The 19370-nt window shown below is 45.6% G+C and overlaps 1 protein-coding gene and 1 long non-coding RNA gene across 4 annotated transcripts; one reads left to right on the top strand and one right to left on the bottom strand.

Annotated features, from left to right (window-relative positions):
• Positions 1–1375: 1375 nt before the first annotated feature.
• LOC140191731 (homeobox protein Hox-C10-like) lies at positions 1376–6415 on the bottom strand. 2 transcript variants are annotated; one of them, XM_072249424.1, is made up of 2 exons: positions 5281–6415; positions 1376–2328 (listed from the first exon to the last, which is right to left on the bottom strand). In XM_072249424.1, the coding sequence occupies exons 1-2, from the start codon at positions 5900–5902 to the stop codon at positions 2051–2053; spliced, it is 900 nt and encodes a 299-aa protein (XP_072105525.1). In that variant the 5' UTR covers positions 5903–6415; the 3' UTR covers positions 1376–2050. The 2 variants fall into 2 exon arrangements, with proteins under 2 accessions (XP_072105525.1, XP_072105526.1); XM_072249425.1 differs by having other exon boundaries at positions 1376–2325.
• LOC140191732 (uncharacterized) lies at positions 5351–18901 on the top strand. Of its 2 annotated transcripts, none has more exons than XR_011883898.1 (5): positions 5351–5680; positions 7603–7777; positions 15637–15742; positions 16373–16522; positions 17519–18901. It is a non-coding gene; the product is annotated as an uncharacterized lncRNA (long non-coding RNA). The 2 variants fall into 2 exon arrangements; XR_011883897.1 differs by lacking the exon at positions 5351–5680 and adding an exon at positions 6514–6676.
• Positions 18902–19370: the final 469 nt, after the last annotated feature.

Here is a 19370-nt window from a genome sequence, read left to right as displayed (position 1 = left end):
TGATTTATACTGTCTCTCTTCTACACAGACTGATATGTACGAATTTTCTCACTTACACACACACACACGTTCTTTTTCACGCACAATTATAACACAGTCTCTCTCACGCACACACAGATATAACACGGTTTATCGCTTTAAAACATACAGATATGCAGTCTCTCTCACTTTCTGATACACACACAAAGATATCACATAGTTTCTCTTCACACACACACACGCATACACGCGCGCGCACGTACACATACAGTCAACACCAATACACATACAGTCTAACAAAGGGAGACAAGTTTACAAGATTATATTCAAATTCAGTCACTCAGACTGAAAAGGAAATACACCAGCACGCACACACTCACTCACACACACATATACGCACACATACTCACTCACACACACACATATACGCACACACACACACACACTCACACACACATATACGCACACATACTCACACACTCACACACACACATATACGCACACATACACACACACACACTCACACATATACGCACACATACACACACACTCACACACACATATACGCACACATACACACACACTCACTCACACACACATATCCGCACACATACTCACACACTCACTAACACACACATATACGCACACATACACACACACTCACTCACACACACATATACGCAGACATACTCACACACTCACTAACACACACATATACGCACACATACTCACACACACACATACGCACACATACACAACACACACGGACAGACATTTAAATATTCTCTCTCACACACGCGCGCACTTAAGTACAGACACAATACAGACGCACACTAAGGCAATCAACTACTCAGATCCATTCTCACACAACGATATTGAAATATTAACACACTAACAGCTAAACACGTACACACGCACGATCAGACACATATTCTCACCTAACAAACACTGACACATATACAATGTGAAACAATTCACTATACCTCCTCTACACAACGAAAATGCGCGCAGGTAAACTCACGCAGTCACAGGCGAACAAACACACACAAACATGAACACACACACACACACACACACACACACACAAGATCAGAAATGCAAACATCTGCGGCAGATTTAAATATTCATAAATTTTCTCACGTACCGACACACGACTCGGTTCGCTCTTTCACACAAATAGTCGATCTCTCTCTCTCTCTCTCTTACACACACACACACATACACACACACACACATACACACACACACACACACACACACACACACACTCGCGCGCGCAAACACTGACATGTGCACACATTTACACTTACAACACACACATTTGAAATTCTCACACAGCACGTTTCAGAGACTCAACACACCTTCGTTGCCATTTTAAATGTAGTGACGCGCATACTTAATTCGTCACCGCTTTATTTCCTTTCAAAAGTCAAAACCAATGTCAGCAAGTCAAAAGGAAACGAATCTGCCAGCCTGACTTGTCACACAAACACGAGACATTCACTTTCGACTTAGGAACATTACAGAGTGTGCAAGTGTAGTTTCCTTTCGAGATAATCAGGTTCTTGCTTTGCAAAACAAAACATAACAATATAACCCCCACCCACTTTCAAATCTCTTACTAGCTCTTCTTTCAGTTAGTCCTGACGAAGGGTCTCGGCCCGAAACGTCGACTGTACCTCTTCCTAGAGATGCTGCCTGGCCTGCTGCGTTCACCAGCAACTTTGATGTGTGTTGCTTGATAACAATATATATATTTGTATGTATAATAAAATCAAACAAGAGGCATAATGTAATAAGTTAGATATTTAACAGGCAGGTATTATACAGACAAAGCAAACACACACACACACACACACACACAAATAACAGAAACGTATTTACAACATAAAAAGTTAAGATACAACATTCTCCCTCTCTCTGCAAAAAATATACATCATCAAACATCTAAGTGTATCTTCCTCTCTATCTCTATCTCTGCAAAAGAAAACACCTATTTGGTTCTTGAGAGCTCGGACGAACTTTTTTTTATTGAAGTGAACGCGCGTTCCTGTATCTGGCTTATTTTACTTCAAGAGATGGTAAGGTTGTTGGCAAGTTCACTGATTCGACTCTCCCGACTTATTTTCTTTAACTTCATCCGGCGGTTCTGAAACCAGATCTTGACTTGCCGGTCGGTGAGGTTAATACTCTTGCTTATCTCCAGGCGGCGTTCGCGAGTCAAGTACATGTTAAAGAGGAATTCTTTTTCCAGTTCCAGAGTTTGGTGTTTGGAGTAAGGACAACGTTTCTTACGCCCGCTTTTAGCCGTCAGCCAGCTGCAGGTGTCATTTCTTCCAGTGACATCTTCTGCAGAAGGTAGTGGAGGTGGGGGGTGGGGGTGGGGAAGGGGTGGTGGGGAAGAGAAAAAAATCTTGCTTTTCAAAATAAAACTTAACACGACTTCACCCTGCCCACAGCCCGGAGCCCAGATAAGCGCTCGGGTTGATTATTAGACGGACGTTTTTAAAAAACAATTGCAAGGGATACTCTTTGTGTGTGTCTGTGTGTGTGTGTCAGTGGGCGCGTGAGTGTGCACAGGTGTACGTATGTGTGTCTATACGTGTGTGTATGTGTGTAAGTGTGCGCGCGTGTGTGCGAGAGAAAGACGTTAGAGAGAGATAGAGATAGGAAAAGGTAAGAGACACATAGAGAGGAGAGGAAGAGAGAAAGGAAGCTATAAAGAGGGACGAGAGAGAGATTGAAACAGAGAGGGGGAAAGAGACAGGAATAGATATACAGACAAACAGAATCAGCGACAAGAAGGGCTAGAGAGAGGAGGAAGAAAGGGATGGAAAAGAGGGGGAGACAGAGAACAAACGTTAAAGCCAACTAGAGGAACTGCAAATATTGGTACTTTGTAAGGCTATGCTGAAAATCAATGATCTTAAACAGGCGGTCGACTGGTCTCTGTACAGATCACCACCTCATCCCAACACGTAGAGCAGGAAGGTTTGTGGTTCCGGTTGGGACTCACGATAATATCGAATGGTGCTTCGTTTCAACCAAAGGACTGGTGCGCAAAGAAGAAGAAAGGAAGGAAGGAGGGAACGAAGGAATGAAGGATGGAAGGAAGAAAGAAAGAAATGGATAAAGGAACAGATAAAGTGGTGCACAATTCTTGTCCATGTGCAGATCCATGTGTGGATTTTAGATTAGATATATACAAGTAGGCAGGGACAGAGAAAGAGATAGATAGATAGATAGAGAGAGAGATGGGTAGAGAGAGAGGGAAGGAGGGAGAGAGGGGTACAGAGAAGCGGATAATTCTTGCTCAAGTGTAGATTACAGATTTAGATAGATTACAGCACGACAGCGGGACAGAAAAAGAGATATAGGTAGAGAGTAGGGCAAGTTTTGCACATCAAATGAAAATCAAAAATAAATGAAGCTGTGATTACTTGAAATTTAAAATAAAAGCAAAATGACAAAAATAGAGGCCACGGGAAATACTCAGCAGGTCAGGTAGCATCTGTGGTAAAATGAAACGAAGTCAAACGATTCAGGTCGCAAATCCTCCGGTAACGCGACACGTAGACGCAGCAGGGATTTAGATAAGATGAAGAGAGAGAGAGAGAGAGAGAGAGAGAGAGAGGAGAGAGAGAGAGAAATAGAGACTGTTAAGGAGGTACAGAGCGCGGCTATTATTAGTACACAAATAATAGATTAAATTTTAGACGAATAATGTATTAGATACATAAATTATTAGATGGATGATTAAATAGATAACTAGATAGACAAAAAAGAGAAAAGAACGAGAAAGAGAGAAAAAACAGAGCAAAAGTGACTCTTCTCAAAAGCGAGGTATACCAGTTAGTGAAATCTCTGGAAAATTAACTTTACTTGTGAGTGGGACCTGGTACTGAAGTGGAAAAATTCGTTGCCTAGTATTTCTGATCCTGTTCTTTCGAAACAGTAAAGAAGGAGAAAGAATCTTTAGACGTAATGCCCCCAGTAAGCTGTATAACATCGAGTGCACGTTCGTGTTAAAGGGGAGAGGGAGAGTAAGAGAGAGAGAGAGAGAGAGAGAGAGATTATTTATATGTTGTAACATTTGGAAAAAATAACTGGGGCAGATCATCTGTGGTTAAAGCTACAAATACTTCCAAACATAATTTTAAATCAAAATCGTTTTTAAGCAGTGAACTCAGTCCCAGATCTCTATGGCGATAGCAGCACCGCAATCGGCGGCACCTCAGCGCACATTGAATGACAAAACCCCCTGAATTGGACCTGTAAAGCTGTTTTCTACAGTCGGGAGCGTACAAAGCTAAAACAGATAATTATCGAATGACTTTAGTCTTGTACACCCGTCAGCCTTTGGCGGGTCGGTTGAATCTTCAAGATAGATTCTCCCGGGCCAGTCGGAAGAACTATTGTAAACAACGAGTCTCTGTGCTGCGCAACATCGTGCGTTTGTTCGTATTGAAGTTAATAACAAACAGATTTCATATTTAGAGAGATAAATGGATCTTAGACTGAAACAGAAAAAGAGAAAACGAACTGCACGCTGTGTTGCCCAGTATCATCGCCTCTTCAGACGCCTGTGGGGCGTGTTTGAAGGAATTTAAACCCCAACTTGACCTGTGTGATTGAAACCCGAGCGGAGACTTTCCCAAACATTCTCCGCTTAGCTAAAGTGCTCCTTAAGCTTATGCTTCAAACTAAAAAAAAAGAAATCTCAGTACACCCAGCCGTGTACCAACTCATTAATGTGCGCACTGTATACATATAATTTAAATAATATAATACGCGGCAGTGGGGGTTAATCACCTGAATGCAATTTATTTAAAAAAATTGTAAGTAATTGCAACCGAGCCCATGCATAAAATCCTTAAACTATGCGGGAATACAGAGGCGCGTGCTACATTGCTCGTCGTTGGCTCAGAATTTGGCGCAAATGATTAATTAAAATATATTAAAGGAGAATGTAGGATTTCTTGTGTCACCTTACTTCTCAATGTTACCAGTGTATTCAACACTCGAGAGCAAGAGATTGATTTTAAGTCTTCGAGTGAGCTCAGGGTAAAACATCTGTTTTGTGTTATTAAAGTTAACGAGATATATAATACAGAGGCGGTTCGAGTGGAATAGAGTCGGTGAATGAGCGCGCGTGTGTGTGTGAAAGAAAGAGAGAGAGAGAGAGAGACAGACAGACAGACAGACAGAGAAGTAGGTTGAATTAATTAGAACATTTTTATTAATATTTTCGCTCGCAGTCAGATTTTTTCCTTTTATTTGCATTTTCTCTGCTCGATCTACCTTTAATTTCGTTTTCCAAAGCGTCGGAACTTAACTCTGATTCCTTCGCCGCTCCACTGGCTCGCTCCCTTTTCTGCGCCGCCTCTGGTGCCCCGCCGCCCTTGGAATCGCCCTCGCCATCCCGCCGCTCTCTATTCTCGTCTTCAGCTCTGGTGGTTGTGCGGATTTTCTCCTTTCCGAGCTCCTCGTCTCCTCTATCGCCATTGCCTCCTCCTTCACCACCCGGCGGTGTTGACTTGTCAATGGTCCTGGTGTTAATGCCTGGGCTAGCAGGACAGTCTGGCGAATAGGCTTCGGCAGCACAGGAGTAACCGGGAACAGTGTCTTCCGATTGTGCCACCTTCCGCCCGGTCTCCGTCCCGTAGAGGCAGCAGCTGCTTTCCTCCTTCACCGGGAAAGGGTAGGTGTCCAAGTCGCGGGCAACGAGAGCCTCGTTCCACACATGCAAGTCTTTCAGGCAGGGAAAGCCGGCGAGCCCGAGGCGAGCAAAACCCAGCTCACTCCGGGAGGACAGCAGGGAGCAGCTCCGAACATCGCCACCGTATTCGCCTGCTGACTGAAGGCAGAGATCGGTAACGCCTCTGAAGTTCTCACCTCTGGCCGGCCTCGCCGGGGGATCCATGGTGAAAACCTGGGGATCAAACCCGTCCGAACCATGACATTTTCAAATGTTGCGAGTCCCGTCACACACTGAGGGCTGACATCTTTCAAGATGGGACGGTTTGCGTTGGGTTGCGTTGGACTGGTTTGAGGGAAGTGGTAAATGGGAGAATATTTTGACCAAAAGTAATTATTTATATATATATATATATTCATCAACAGAATTATTATGGGCCTGGGTTTCTTCGGGAGAGTTGGGGAGGGGGAGGGGTGGAGGAGGAGGAAGTTGGAGATGATGGGGAAGGTGGAAGCAAAGGCCGCCCACGTGACCGGTAGGCCAATGAAATTTGAAAATGGCCTTGAGTCTGCCAACCTTGATGACATCTGTTGGTTCAAGTTGGGCAGCGAGGCGGAGGGTCCCAGATGGAGCAACAGCGGCACCTAGTCGAGGGAGAAGGGCACCGCGGCAGGTCGGATTCTCCCTCTCCTCCCATTCCAACCGCCACCACCTACAGCCACTTCCGTCCAATTCTCTCCCCACCAATGCCGCTATCCCGTCACTCGAACCACCTCCAAATATTCCCTATTTCTGCCAGAGAGTACTGAGACACAGATAGACAAACATACGCACAACACACTCTCTCTCACACACACACACACGCGCGCGCGCGCGCGCACACACACACACACACACACACACACACACACACACACACACACACACACACACACATATTTGGCAATATACAGTACATCTCATCCATTTCATTGCATATCAATGAACAAGGAGACTTAAGTAATTTATTTTTGTTTAACTTTCGCGACTTAAAAATCTTGCATTTCCTTCCTCAGCCCGAAAAATATTCAAATAATTCTGCTTTTTATTTATTAGCACTCCGCATTTTGTTTTTAAACTCCGGATTTCCTGGTTCCTCTCGAAGCTCTCGGCTAGGAGAACAAGTCGAACGTTATATTTGCTTTGCATAAAACTGCCTCGAACTCACTGTCAAAATACGCGCTATTTTTGTTAATGTGTTTGAGCAAATAAACTGAAAAGTTAATGGCATTTTGCGTTACGTGGATGTACACAATCCTTTTAATCGTGGCAGTGACGATTTTTTTCTTTATAGTTTTAAATTTAAAATTGCGAACTCCCAAACGGTTTGAAGTTTACAGTCATTTTTTTTTCATTAAGAGAAACCGCGCGGCCACATGAAACAAAGGCAGTGAATTGTACCGCGGCCCTGAAGTTCTCCAGGAAATCTTGAAAATCCCCCGGAATTTATTTATTTTCCAAGTAGACTCGGGTAGATTATCTTTGACGTGAAATTTGAACGGTATTTGTTCAATCTGACATCTTTTTGAAAATATAATCGCAAAACCCGATTTAATTCGAAAGATAAATTAATTACAAATTATAGATTTTAGTGTAAACGTGATTATTTATCTTTCTGTTGTTTATATAATTTTAAATTAATTCAAGTTTCGGAACATTCGATTTTAGTGTAAGAGTGTATTCGGATTAAACACGGCTTTGAATTCCTATACATATAAAACGTAACGCGCATAGCAACAGATATGGATAGAATTAAGCGTAAAATAGTAAATTGTTTCTTTATTGCTGCAGATCTCCACACGTATAAAACTTAATGCGCACAGTGACTGATATATTTAGAATTACGCATTAAATAGCTTAATTATTTCTTTATTCTACGGCTAAAGAAAAAAAATCGACGCTTCTACCGATCGAACCGCGGTTTGGGGATGGTTTTGGCATCAAGGTCAAGATTTCACGTAGATTTTGCGTGTGCGGGAGAGCGAAAAACACATTTCGTTCGGCGGTGGATGGAGGGAACGTTGCCGGACTTCGACACGGGGACAGAGAGAAAGAGAGACGGTACAATTACTCCCACTTAAGCTTAATTATCTTAGACAAGACTGCTCGAGTTCTTAACCTCAAAACATGAGAAAAATTGCACGTTAATTTATAAGTAATCAGCTTGTCAGGCCGTGGTCTCACAATGCAATGGGACGATTTTTTTTACATTAAGTGAGGATTTTATTTCTAAAAAAAATCTATTTTGGGATCTTATTTAACAAAGCAGATCTGATAATAAGAGAGGTATTAAAATATATAAGAAAAGGCCAGACCAAAGGTATTTTCACTCCCCGTCACTGTTAGGGAATTATTGATACCACGGCATTTGTATTTTAGATCGTTGATTGCAGACGGCATTGAGAAACCCGCCTCCTATTTTTAGCACAGTCTAAGCTGTCTGCGCGCTTGTTTTCTCTCTCACTCATTCCCGCGCTCTCTGTGAAATCAGGCGGCGAGTTTGAGCATTCCAACATTGAGAAAAATAATTGCAAATTTGAGTTAAAATTAATGAACGAATTCAAGGCAATTAAACTGGGGAGAAATTAAGAAAACCGATGTTACATTTAACTACAGGGAGACAGCTATCCCTTTTGCAGACTTGGAAACTCGTTAAATCCCCGGAGCGGAAATGCTTGCTTTTCTTGGTTGGCTTGTACTTAATTTTTAATTATTTGTGTTGAACTCGATTTAGAGGAGAGTTAACTGGTAAAGCAGAGCGGGTGGATTTATTGAGACTGATACAGTCTGCATTCAGATATGGATGGGTAAAATCGCCAAGCACAATAATATGCGCGCGTATGTGTGTGGTTCTTTGTGTAATTCCGTGTGCATATAATACTCTTGTGTGTTTAGTGTGGTGTGTGTGAGCATGAGATTCTGTTTTCGTCTGTACGTGATTTCCTATATAAGGGAAGGACAATGTGTTACTCTATGTGTGTGAGAGACGCTATGTGCTTCCGTGTGCGTACGAGAGACATTTTGTATGTGTGAACGCGTGCTTCGGTATGTTTCCATGTGTATGCGCATACGTTTCTTTGAGTGGGTGTCTGATTCTCTTTGTGTGTGTTTTCTGTTTGTGCTTAAGTATCTACGTACGTGTTTCTATTTGTGTGTGTGTGTGTGTGTGTGTGTGTGTGTGTGTTTCAGATTCCCCCCGCCGCGTCCAACTCCTCTCACTGGGTCTCTATTTACTGTTGTGTGATATGTATTTCATCTCTCATGCACTCATATATATTGCAGCCAAGGCTCTGCGACGTTAGGGGCTCTGATGTCTGTTTAAACATGCTCCACTGAGACACTGAAGCAGTCCCGGGGATTCGCTCGTGGTTAATTTAAGACGTTTGCCTGGAGTATATATTTACACGTCTCTTTATCTGCCACATGTATATACCTATATCTGTACATCTCCCCATGAGTTATATACCTGTATCTGCTCTATCCGTCTTAATTATAACTGCCGGCACAACCCCGCTATATAGTATGCATCTCTATATCTATCGTGCTAATTCACACAGACATACAGACACATGCGCACACGCACACACGCACCAACACACACACACATTTCTGTGGCGGTAATCATTCACCCGCACGATCCGTTCTACTTCCCATCGCAGCATTTCTTTTTGTGTCTATCTATCTATCTGCTTTTCTCTATCTTTATCTATTATATCTCTCAAGCTTTATGTTTCTCTATCTCCATCTATGTCGCGCTTTGTCTGCCTGTCTATCTTTCTCTTCTGTCATCTCTCTTTGTCCATCTCAATCTCTTCTTATGAATTTTTACCTATCTCTCAGTCTGTCTATATGTCTCTCTCTCTCTCTGTTTATCTATCAGCCAACCCACCCGTCGGTCTCTGTCTTTCTTTCTCTCTGCCTGTCTGTCTATCTCTCAGATCTTCGCCTCTCTGTCTGTCTCCCTGTCTCTCTGTATACCTGTCTTTCTGCCAGCCAGACTTTCAGCGTGTCAGTCCCTCCATCTTTCTCTCTACTTTTCTGTCTGTCTTGCTACATTCTTTCCTGTTGTACGTGATACATCTCCCTTGCCTTCTGATCCATTTACGCCCATATCTCCCACAACTGTTGTCCCACGCATCCAACAATCTATGACACTGTGTAATATGCTGCGCCATTTAACATGTCACTTACTTTTCACGCACGTACAGTACTAATGGACTCACTTGTGTATCTAAGTTCTCCCAAGTTGAACTTCCTCATTTGACGTTTCTTCCCCGAGCCCACATTTTTCTATCCACTCGGTTACATTGGGGTCACTCTGTGTAAACCTCTCACCAATCTCCCCATGCGACCGTCAGTCCCTTTCATGCAGGCAGACAGAGATACATGGATGGATCAACAGGTAGTCGAGTAAGGAAACCAGCAGTGAGGGAATCGGCAGAGCAGGGAAACCAACAGAGAGCAATTAGCAGAAAGTTAACCAGCAGGGAGGGGATTGGACAGACGGGAAAACGGCAAAGGTGGAATCAGAGAGGTAAATCAGCAGAGATGGAATCCAGCGGAGAGGGAATTTGGCAGAATGGGGTATCCATCAGAGAAGAAACAGCAGAGAGAGAGAACCAGCAGCGTATAAACTGATAAACTGGCAAAGAATTGACTCTAGGAGAAAGGGAACCGAGAGGATAAACCAGCTGAGGAGGAACCAGTAGAGAGCATAAGCCAGTGGAAAGGTTCCACCTATAGAGCGGGAACCCAAAGAGGAGGGAACCCGGCAAACAGACGTAAAGAAAGGGATCAGTAGAAAGGAGACACCAGTAGAGAATGAAACCAGTAGAGAGAAAACCAGCAGGGAAAGGAAACCAGCAGAGAGGGAATGCACCAGAGACAGAACTAGGAGAGAGGGAACCAGCAGAAGTGGGAATGGGCAGGGGGGAAGTCAGCAGAGGAGTAGACGAGAGAGGGGATCAGACATTAAAGTAGAACTTGACTCTGCATTGAAACGCGATGTGCTGTGATTCAAAACAAAATGACAGCTTTAAATCTAACTAAAGGAACTTCTGAAAAGTGAACTCGAGGAATTCTGCAGATGCTGGAAATTCAAGCAACTCAAATCAAAGTTGCTGGTGAACGCAGCAGGCCAGGCAGCATCTCTAGGAAGAGGTACAGTCGACGTTTCAGGCCGAGACCCTTCGTCAGGACTAGCTTGAAACGTCGACTCTACCTCTTCCTAGAGATGCTGCCGGGCCTGCTGCACTCACCAGCAACTTTGATGTGTATTTCTGAAAAGTGAGATGCTTGCGGTTAACTGGGAGATTCACTGAAAAATAATGACATTGGACAAACAATGTTTAAGTAAGTAATGAAGAGCACAGGTATCCGTTTCTATCACCACCCTTGGGAGCGCATCCAAGCACCCACCACTCTCTCTCTGTAAATAAAAACTTGTCCTTCATAAGTTAAAATATAAGAAATATAACTATAAATAAAATTTTACCTGTAAGTCAACGAATTGTGTTTTGTTCGTGATCGATGACACAATAAAGATAGAGCTACCTTGTTCAACGGTGAAAGATAGGGGTGGTGTTGATGTTCAGGAGCATCTGTCCTTGTATACCAGTCACTGAAGGACCCCATACAGGGAAAACAAGTGCTTAAAAGGGCAAATGGTATGCTGGTCTTTATTACGAGAAGATTTGATCTTTTTTTCGATATTCACGCAAGGGATTTGTGTTTCGCATGCTGGACCAGGATGCAATTGCCCTGAGAAGCTGCCTTCTTGAACCGTCGAGCTGTGGGTGGACGTCACAGTTCTGTCGGGGAGGAAGTTGCAGGGTTTTGGCCTATAGTGACGGTGAACGAGCAGCGATGTGTGAACAGAACAGTGAAGGAACAGTGTCCAGGTGGCAGTAATAAAACAACACCACTATCAATATATTTCTAAATCGGAGTGGTGTGTGGCTGGCAGGGCAATTTCCAGAGGATGGTGCTCACCGTGCTTTTGCTGCTCTTGTCCTTCTAGTTGAGAGGTGGTGAGTTTGCATTGCCTCCTGTAAATAGTACAAACTGCTGAGACTCTGAGTTTCTTCGCCGTCTGTAATGGACCTGCTCGTTATTTCATCCTCCGTCGGATCCATGCCTGCAATCGCCGTTTTTTTGACTTTGTCATGTTAGGCAAAGATCGCGAGATCCTACATCTGCAGATGCCAGAGCCTGCTGGCCCCGACGCGAGCAGGCATGAACTTCAGATTGCGGCTTCTGCCATTGATCTCGCCGGCTCCAACACCTCAGGGCATATTCAAAACCCGGACTCCAGCAACGACCATGGACACCTTCACAGCGATTGCGCAACCACCAACTGCGACTCCAGCCTTGAACTCCAGGCCGGGTCTTTATGTGCTGCTGTTGTGACTCCCGTCTCCCCTTCCCCCACCAATACTCTGCAATCCCGTCTCCTTCAGATCCCACCGTCAGCTCCTGGGTCCTCAGAGGCTCCATCTTCCTCTCACCCCAACCCTCCCCTCTCCATTGACACCCCCAGCCTCCACCTCCCTCCTCTGATCCCAGCTCTCATCTGTGCCGGGTCTTTACCATCCCCTCCGACCTTCAACTCTCTGAGGCAGAGCGCTCTGTTCTCAGTAAGGGCCTCACCTTTGTCCCCCTTCGCCCACACCTCAGCGAGTTCTGTGCTGGCCATGATGCGGAACTCTTCTGCCGCCGTCTCCGTCTCCGAGCCTACTTCTTCGGCAAGGACTCTTCCACCCCCACCGATGACCCCTTCTCCCGTCTTCAACCCTCCTCTTCTTCATGGACACCCCGCTCTGGTCTTCTGCCTGCTCTGGATCTCTTTATCGCTAATTGCCGACGGGACATCAACCGTCTCGACTTCACCGCACCTTGTCCCCATTCCAACCTCACTCCTTCCGAACGCTCTGCTCTCCACTCCCTCCGCACTAATCCTAACCTTATTATTAAACCCGCCGATAAGGGGGGTGCTGTTGTAGTCTGGCGTACTGACCTCTACCTTGCCGAGGCACAGTGACAACTCGGGGATACCTCTTCTTATTTACCCCTCGACCGTGACCCCACCAAGGAGCACCAGGCCATTGTCTCCCACACCATCACCGACTTTATCCGCTCAGGGGATCTCCCATCCACTGCTACCAACTTTATAGTGCCCACACCTCGCACTTCCCGTTTCTACCTCCTACCCAAGATCCACAAACCTGCCTGTCCCGGCAGACCTATTGTCTCAGCTTGCTCCTGCCCCACCGAACTCGTTTCTGCATACCTCGACACGGTTTTATCCCCCCTTGTTCAATCCCTTCCGACCTATGTTCGTGACACTTCTCACGCTCTTAAACTTTTCGATGATTTTAAGTTCCCTGGCCCCCACCGCTTTATTTTCACCATGGATGTCCAGTCCCTATATACTTACATTCCCCATCAGGAAGGTCTCAAAGCTCTCCGCTTCTTTTTGGATTCCGGACCTAACCAGTTCCCCCCTACCACCACTCAGCTCCGTCTAGCGGAATTAGTCCTTACTCTTAATAATTTCTCCTTTGGCTCCTCCCGCTTCCTCCAAACTAAAGGTGTAGCTATGGGCACCCGTGTGGGTCCTAGCTATGCCTGCCTTTTTGTTGGGTTTGTGGAACAATCTATGTTCCAAACCTATTCTGGTATCTGTCCCCCACTTTTCCTTCACTACATCGACGACTGCATTGGCGCTGCTTCCTGCACACATGCTGAGCTCGATGACTTCATTAACTTTGCCTCCAACTTTCACCCTACCCTCAAGTTTATCTGGTCCATTTCCGACACCCCCTCCCCTTTCTAGATCTTTCTGTCTCCATCTCTGGAGACAGCTTATCCACTGATGTCTACTATAAGCCTACTGACTCTCACAGCTATCTGGACTATTCCTCTTCTCACCCTATCTCTTACAAAAACGCCATCCCCTTCTCGTAATTCCTTCGTCTCCGCCGCATCTGCTCTCAGGATGAGGCTTTTCATTCCAAGTCGAGGAAGATGTCCTCTTTTTTAAGAAAGAGGCTTCCCTTCCTCCACCATCAACTCTACTCTCAAACGCATCTCCCCCATTTCACACACACCTGCTCTCACTCCATCCTCCCGCCACCCCACTAGGAATAGGGTTCCCCTTGTCCTCACCTACCACCCCACCAACCTCCGGGTCCAACATATTATTCTCTGTAACTTCCGCCACCTCCAACAGGATTCCACCACTAAGCACATCTTTCCCTTCCCCCCTCTCTGCTTTCCGCAGGGATCGGTCCCTACGCGACTCCCATGTCCATTCGCCCCCCCCACCCCATCCCTCCCCACCGATCTCCCTCCCAGTACAAGTGCTACACATGCCGTTACACTTCCTCCCTCACCACCATTCAGGGCCCCAGACAGCCCTTCCAGGTGAGGCAACACTTCACCTGTGAGTCGGCTGGGGTGATATACTGTGTCCGGTGCTCCCGATGTGGCCTTCTATATATATTGGCGAGACCCGACGCAGACTGGGAGATCATTTTGCTGAACACCTACGCTCTGTCCGCCAGAGAAAGCAGGATCTCCCAGTGGTCACACATTTTAATTCCACATCCCATTCCCATTCTGATATGTCTATCCACGGCCTCCTCTACTGTAAAGATGAAGTCACACTCAGGTTGGAGGAACAACACCTTATATTCCGTCTGGGTAGCCTCCAACCTGATGGCATGAACATTGACTTCTCTAACTTCCGCTAATGCCCCATCTCCCCCTCGTACCCCATCCGTTATTTATATACACACATTCTTTCTCTCTCTCTCTCTCTCTCTCCTTTTTCTCCCTCTGTCCCTTTCACTATACCCCTTGCCCATCCTCTGGGTCTTTCCCCCTCTCCCCCTTTTCTTTCTCCCTGGGCCTCCTGTCCCATGATCCTCTCATGTCCCTTTTGCCAATCACCTGTCCAGCTCTTGGCTCCATCCCTCCCCCTCCTGTCTTCTCCTATCATTTTGGATCTCCCCCTCCCCCTCCCACTTTCAAATCTCTTACTAACTCTTCCTTCAGTTAGTCCTGACGAAGGGTCTCGGCCCAAAATGTCGACTGTACCTCTTCCTAGAGATGGTCCCTGGCCTGCTGCGTTCACCAGCAACTTTGATGTGTGTTGCTTAGTCAAAAGTCAAAGTGAAGTTTATTGTTACCTGCAAAAGTCCATGTGTGCACAGGTGCAATGAAAAGCTTACAGCTGCATCACGGGCAAATAGCATCAGATAAGCAGCCCGGGTGGTGGGGATCTTTGATGATGGACGTTACCTTCCTGAGGCAGCACCTCCTGTAGACACTACCGATGGAGGGGAGGCATTGGCCCATGATGTATTGGGCCGAGTCCACGACTCTCTGCAGATTCTTGTGTTCCTGTGTGTTTGAATTGCCTCATCAGAGCGTGATACAAACAGTCAGGGCACCTCCAACAGTACATCTGTAGCAGTTTGTTAGAGGATTCAACGTCCCTTCATTGGATTTGAAGCCATCAAGCCGATCATGCAGCATTTGTGGGGGAAGGAGACGGGCTAATGTTTCAGCTCGATCCTCTTCTGAGGTGGAAGGAGGGGAAGCAAGTGGATGGGCACAGTGGTCAGGATGGACTAGCTGAGCCGAAAGGCCAGTGTCTTTGTAGCATTGCTCTGTGTCTCTGTGGCTGTAATAATTACCCAGTGGAATCTCCTTTTTTGTTGCCTCCTGTTCTCCCTGCGATTCAACTCAAGAGCTTTACATCATCTTGTTGCATGAAGTTAAACCGACAATTACCTATCACTTCATTATGTATGTAGACACCTCTGAACTAGGTTTATGGTTATATAGCTGAGGCGTGCTAGTATGAAGATGTAAGAAGTGTGGAACGATATAAGGAACCTTGTTTCCATTGGCAGGGGGTTAATAACCAGGATGGCACAGCTTGAACGTTATTCATGGAATGTTTAGCTCGTACACCTACCTGAACTTCACACAGCATAGTCTCACGTCGACACCAGACAGGTAAAAAAATAGTTGCCGGGTCGTTGAACACAAGCAATCCAGTTCCTCCGTTCTGCACTGACAATTAAACATGCCGCCCCACCCAACTCCACAGTACGGATCTCCCTCTGTACAACCCTCCCTCACTACAACTCTCACTCAGTGCAAACCTTCATCAGTACAACCCTCCCTCCGTGCAGCTCTTCCTCAGTACATCGCCCCACTACAACTCTCACACGGTGCAAAATTCCACCAGTAGAGCCTCCCTCAGTACAGCTACCCCCTCAGTACAACTCTCCATTAGAATAGCTCCCCCCCACACACACAATATAGCAACACCTCAATAGTTCTCCCTCAGTACAGCTCTTCCCCAGTACATCGCCCCAGTACAACTCTTACTCAGTGCAAACTTCTCTCAGTGCAACCCTCCCTCAGTGCAGCTCTCTCTCAGTAAAACTCTCCCTCAGTATATCCCCACACCACAGTGTAGCACTACCACAATACAACTCTCCCTCAGTATGACTCTTCCTCAGTACCTTCTCCCTTAGTGTAGCCCGCGTCAGTACAACTTTTCCGTCAATGCATGTCGCCCACGGTGCAGCCCTGCCTCAGTACAGCTCTCTCTCAGTATCTCTCTCTCTCTCTCTCTAGGGCAGAAGATACAGAAGCTTAAAGGCATTCACTACCAGGTCCAAGGACAACTTTTACCCCGCTGTTGTAAGACACTTGAACGGACCTCTTGGATTGGCTCTTGACCTCACAATCTACTTCGCTATCACCAACCACCTTACTGTCTGGCTGGTAAGTGGAGGAACACGTAGTGTTAAGGAAGCAGAGAGTCTGCAAAAGGACCAGGGCAGGTTAGGAATACGAGCAAAGAAATGGCTGATGGAATACAATGTAGGAAAAGGAAAATTCACTTTAGCAGAAGGAATAAAAGTGTAGACTAATTTCTAACCGGGAGCAAATTCTGAAACCAGAGCTGCAAAGGGATTTGGGAGTCCTTTTGCAGGATTCCCTGAAGGTTAACTTGCAGATTGAATCGGTGGTAAGGAAGGCAAATGCAATGTTAGCATTCACTTCGAGAAAGCTAGAATATAAAAGAAAGGCATTGAAAGGCTAGAATATAAGACTTTGATCAAACCGCACGGAGTATCGTAAGGGGTTGAGGGGGTGGGAGATCGCATTGAAACCTATCGAATATTGAAAGGCCTTGGTAGAGTGGATGTTAAGAGGATGTTTGCAATAGTGGGGGAGTCTTGGACCAGAGGGCACAGCCTCCGAATAGAGAAACTTCCATTCAGAACAGAGACGAGGAAGATTTCTTTAGCAGAGGGTGGTGAATCTGAGGAATTCATTGCCACAGGCGGCCGCAGAGGCCATCACTGGGTGTATATAAAGTGGAGGATGATTGGTAAGGGGTCAAAGGTTATGGGGAGAAGGCAGGAGAATGGGGCTGAGAGGGATAATACATCAGCCATGACGGAATGGCGGAACACACTCGATGGGACGAATGGCCTAATTCGGCTTGTACGTTTTATTGCCTTATGGTCCTATGTCGCACGGCACGTTCTCTGTAACTGTGACGCCTTATTGTACATTCTGCAATTGTTTGTCCTTGTACTATCTCAATGCGCTGTTGTAATGAAATGATCCGTATAAATGGTCTACAGCGCAAGTTTTTCACTGTATTTGGGTGTATGTGTCAATAGTAGCCAATTTACTAATTTGCCATTAACTGTATGCTTTTCCCTGTGCATTTGACCTCTGAAACTGCCACACATCACCCTATCCCAGATGAAACTCCGTCAGCCATTACTCTGTGACCAAAGATTCCAGCAAATTTCTACATACGTACGGTGGAGAGCATTCTAACTGGTTGCACCACCATCTGATATAGAGGCTCTAACGCACAGGACCCCGACAGGTTGCAGCGATTTGTAGACTCAACCAGCTCCATCACGTGTACAGCCTTCCCCACCATCGAGGACATCTTCAAGAAGCAATGCCTCAAGGAAGCGGCATCCACCATCTGGAACATACGCTCTGCTCATTACTACCACCGATGAGAAGATCTATGAACCTGAAGACTCACATTTAACGTTACAGAAACAGCTTCTTCCTCTCTACCACCAGAACTGTCGATGAACCCATGACCCTCGTTCTTTCTTTTGTTATCTGCACTATGTACTTACTTATGCAATTTATAGAAATTTTATGTTTTAACTCTGTACTGCTGTGGCAAATTAACAAATTTCATGTCATCACATATGCAAACAAAATTAACTTTATTCAAAATAGAAATACAAAAGAAGGAACGTTGCAAAAGTTTTATGTTTATGGTCATTACATTCAGTCCTGTTGTCAGAAGTACAAAAGCCAGGCCCAGGGATAGCTTCTGTCGCAGTTAAAAGACTTTGAATAGACCTCTTGTACGATAAAATGGACCTGGCAATCTACCTCGTGCTGGCCCTTGCACCTTATTGTCTACCTGCACTGCATCTTATCTGTCTCTGTAACACTTTATTCTGTATTCTGTTTTTGTTTTATTTATTCTACCTCTGTATTTTCACTGTATCTCGGTACATGTGACATTAATAAACTAATTCCAATTCCAGTTTATCCGGGTCAGTGATCTGTTCCTAATTCCTTGGTTTCATTTCGCTCTCCTTCAATTTATTCTCTCTCTCTCTCTCTCTCTCTCTCTCTCTCTCTCTCACACACACACACACACACACACACACACACACACACTCACTTCCTTCTTGTTCTTGTTAAAACGGGCGGTCTGTCGCTCAACAGGCTTCACCGAGAGTAGGCTTGGGCAAGTACAGGCTGAGGTTCTAAGTAAGGAAGCAAGAACGTTTCTAGTAAGTTATTTTTTCTGTTAGTATACAGCTAGTGCACTGAGAATGAGCCCATCCAGAATTTGTGGTACGTTCTTTGTGTGGGATGTGGAAAATCTGGGAGATCTCCGGTCTGCCTGACGACTACATGTACACAGAGTGCATTGAGATGTGGCTCCTTTGAGACCCTGTTAAGGAGCTGGAACTGCAGCTCGTCTACCTTCAGCTCATACGGGAAAATGAGGAGGTGATAGATGGGAGCTACAAGGAGGTGGTCACCTCTATGTTTCAGGAGGCAGGTAGCTAGATGACTGTCAGGAGAGGGAAAGGGATTAGGCAGCTAGTGCAAAGAATCCCTGTGGTCGTTCCCCTCAATAATAAGTATATCGCTTTGGATACTGCTAGGGGGAGAGACGAACTACCGGGGGGGGGGGGGTCACAGTGACGAGGTCTCTGGCAGAGGGGAGAAGAGAAGTAGACAATAGACAAAAGGTGAAGGAGTAGGCCATTCGGCCCTTCGAGCCAGCACCATCACTCACTGTGATCATGGCTGATCATCCACAATCAATATCCAATTCCTGCCTTATCCCCATAACCTTTGATTCCGCTATCTTTAAGAGCTCTATCCATCTCTTTCTTGAAAGCATCCAGAAACTTGGCCTCCACAGCCTTCTGGGGCAGAGCATTCCACATATCCACCACTCTCTGGGTGAAAAAGTTTTTCCTCAACTCCGTTCTAAATGGCCTACCCCTTATTCTTAAACTGTGGCCTCTGGTTCTGGACTCGCCCATCAGCGAGAACA

Source organism: Mobula birostris, chromosome X, assembly GCF_030028105.1.
Source record: "Mobula birostris isolate sMobBir1 chromosome X, sMobBir1.hap1, whole genome shotgun sequence".
NCBI lineage: Eukaryota > Metazoa > Chordata > Chondrichthyes > Myliobatiformes > Myliobatidae > Mobula > Mobula birostris.
This window is presented reverse-complemented; position numbering and strand designations above follow the sequence as displayed.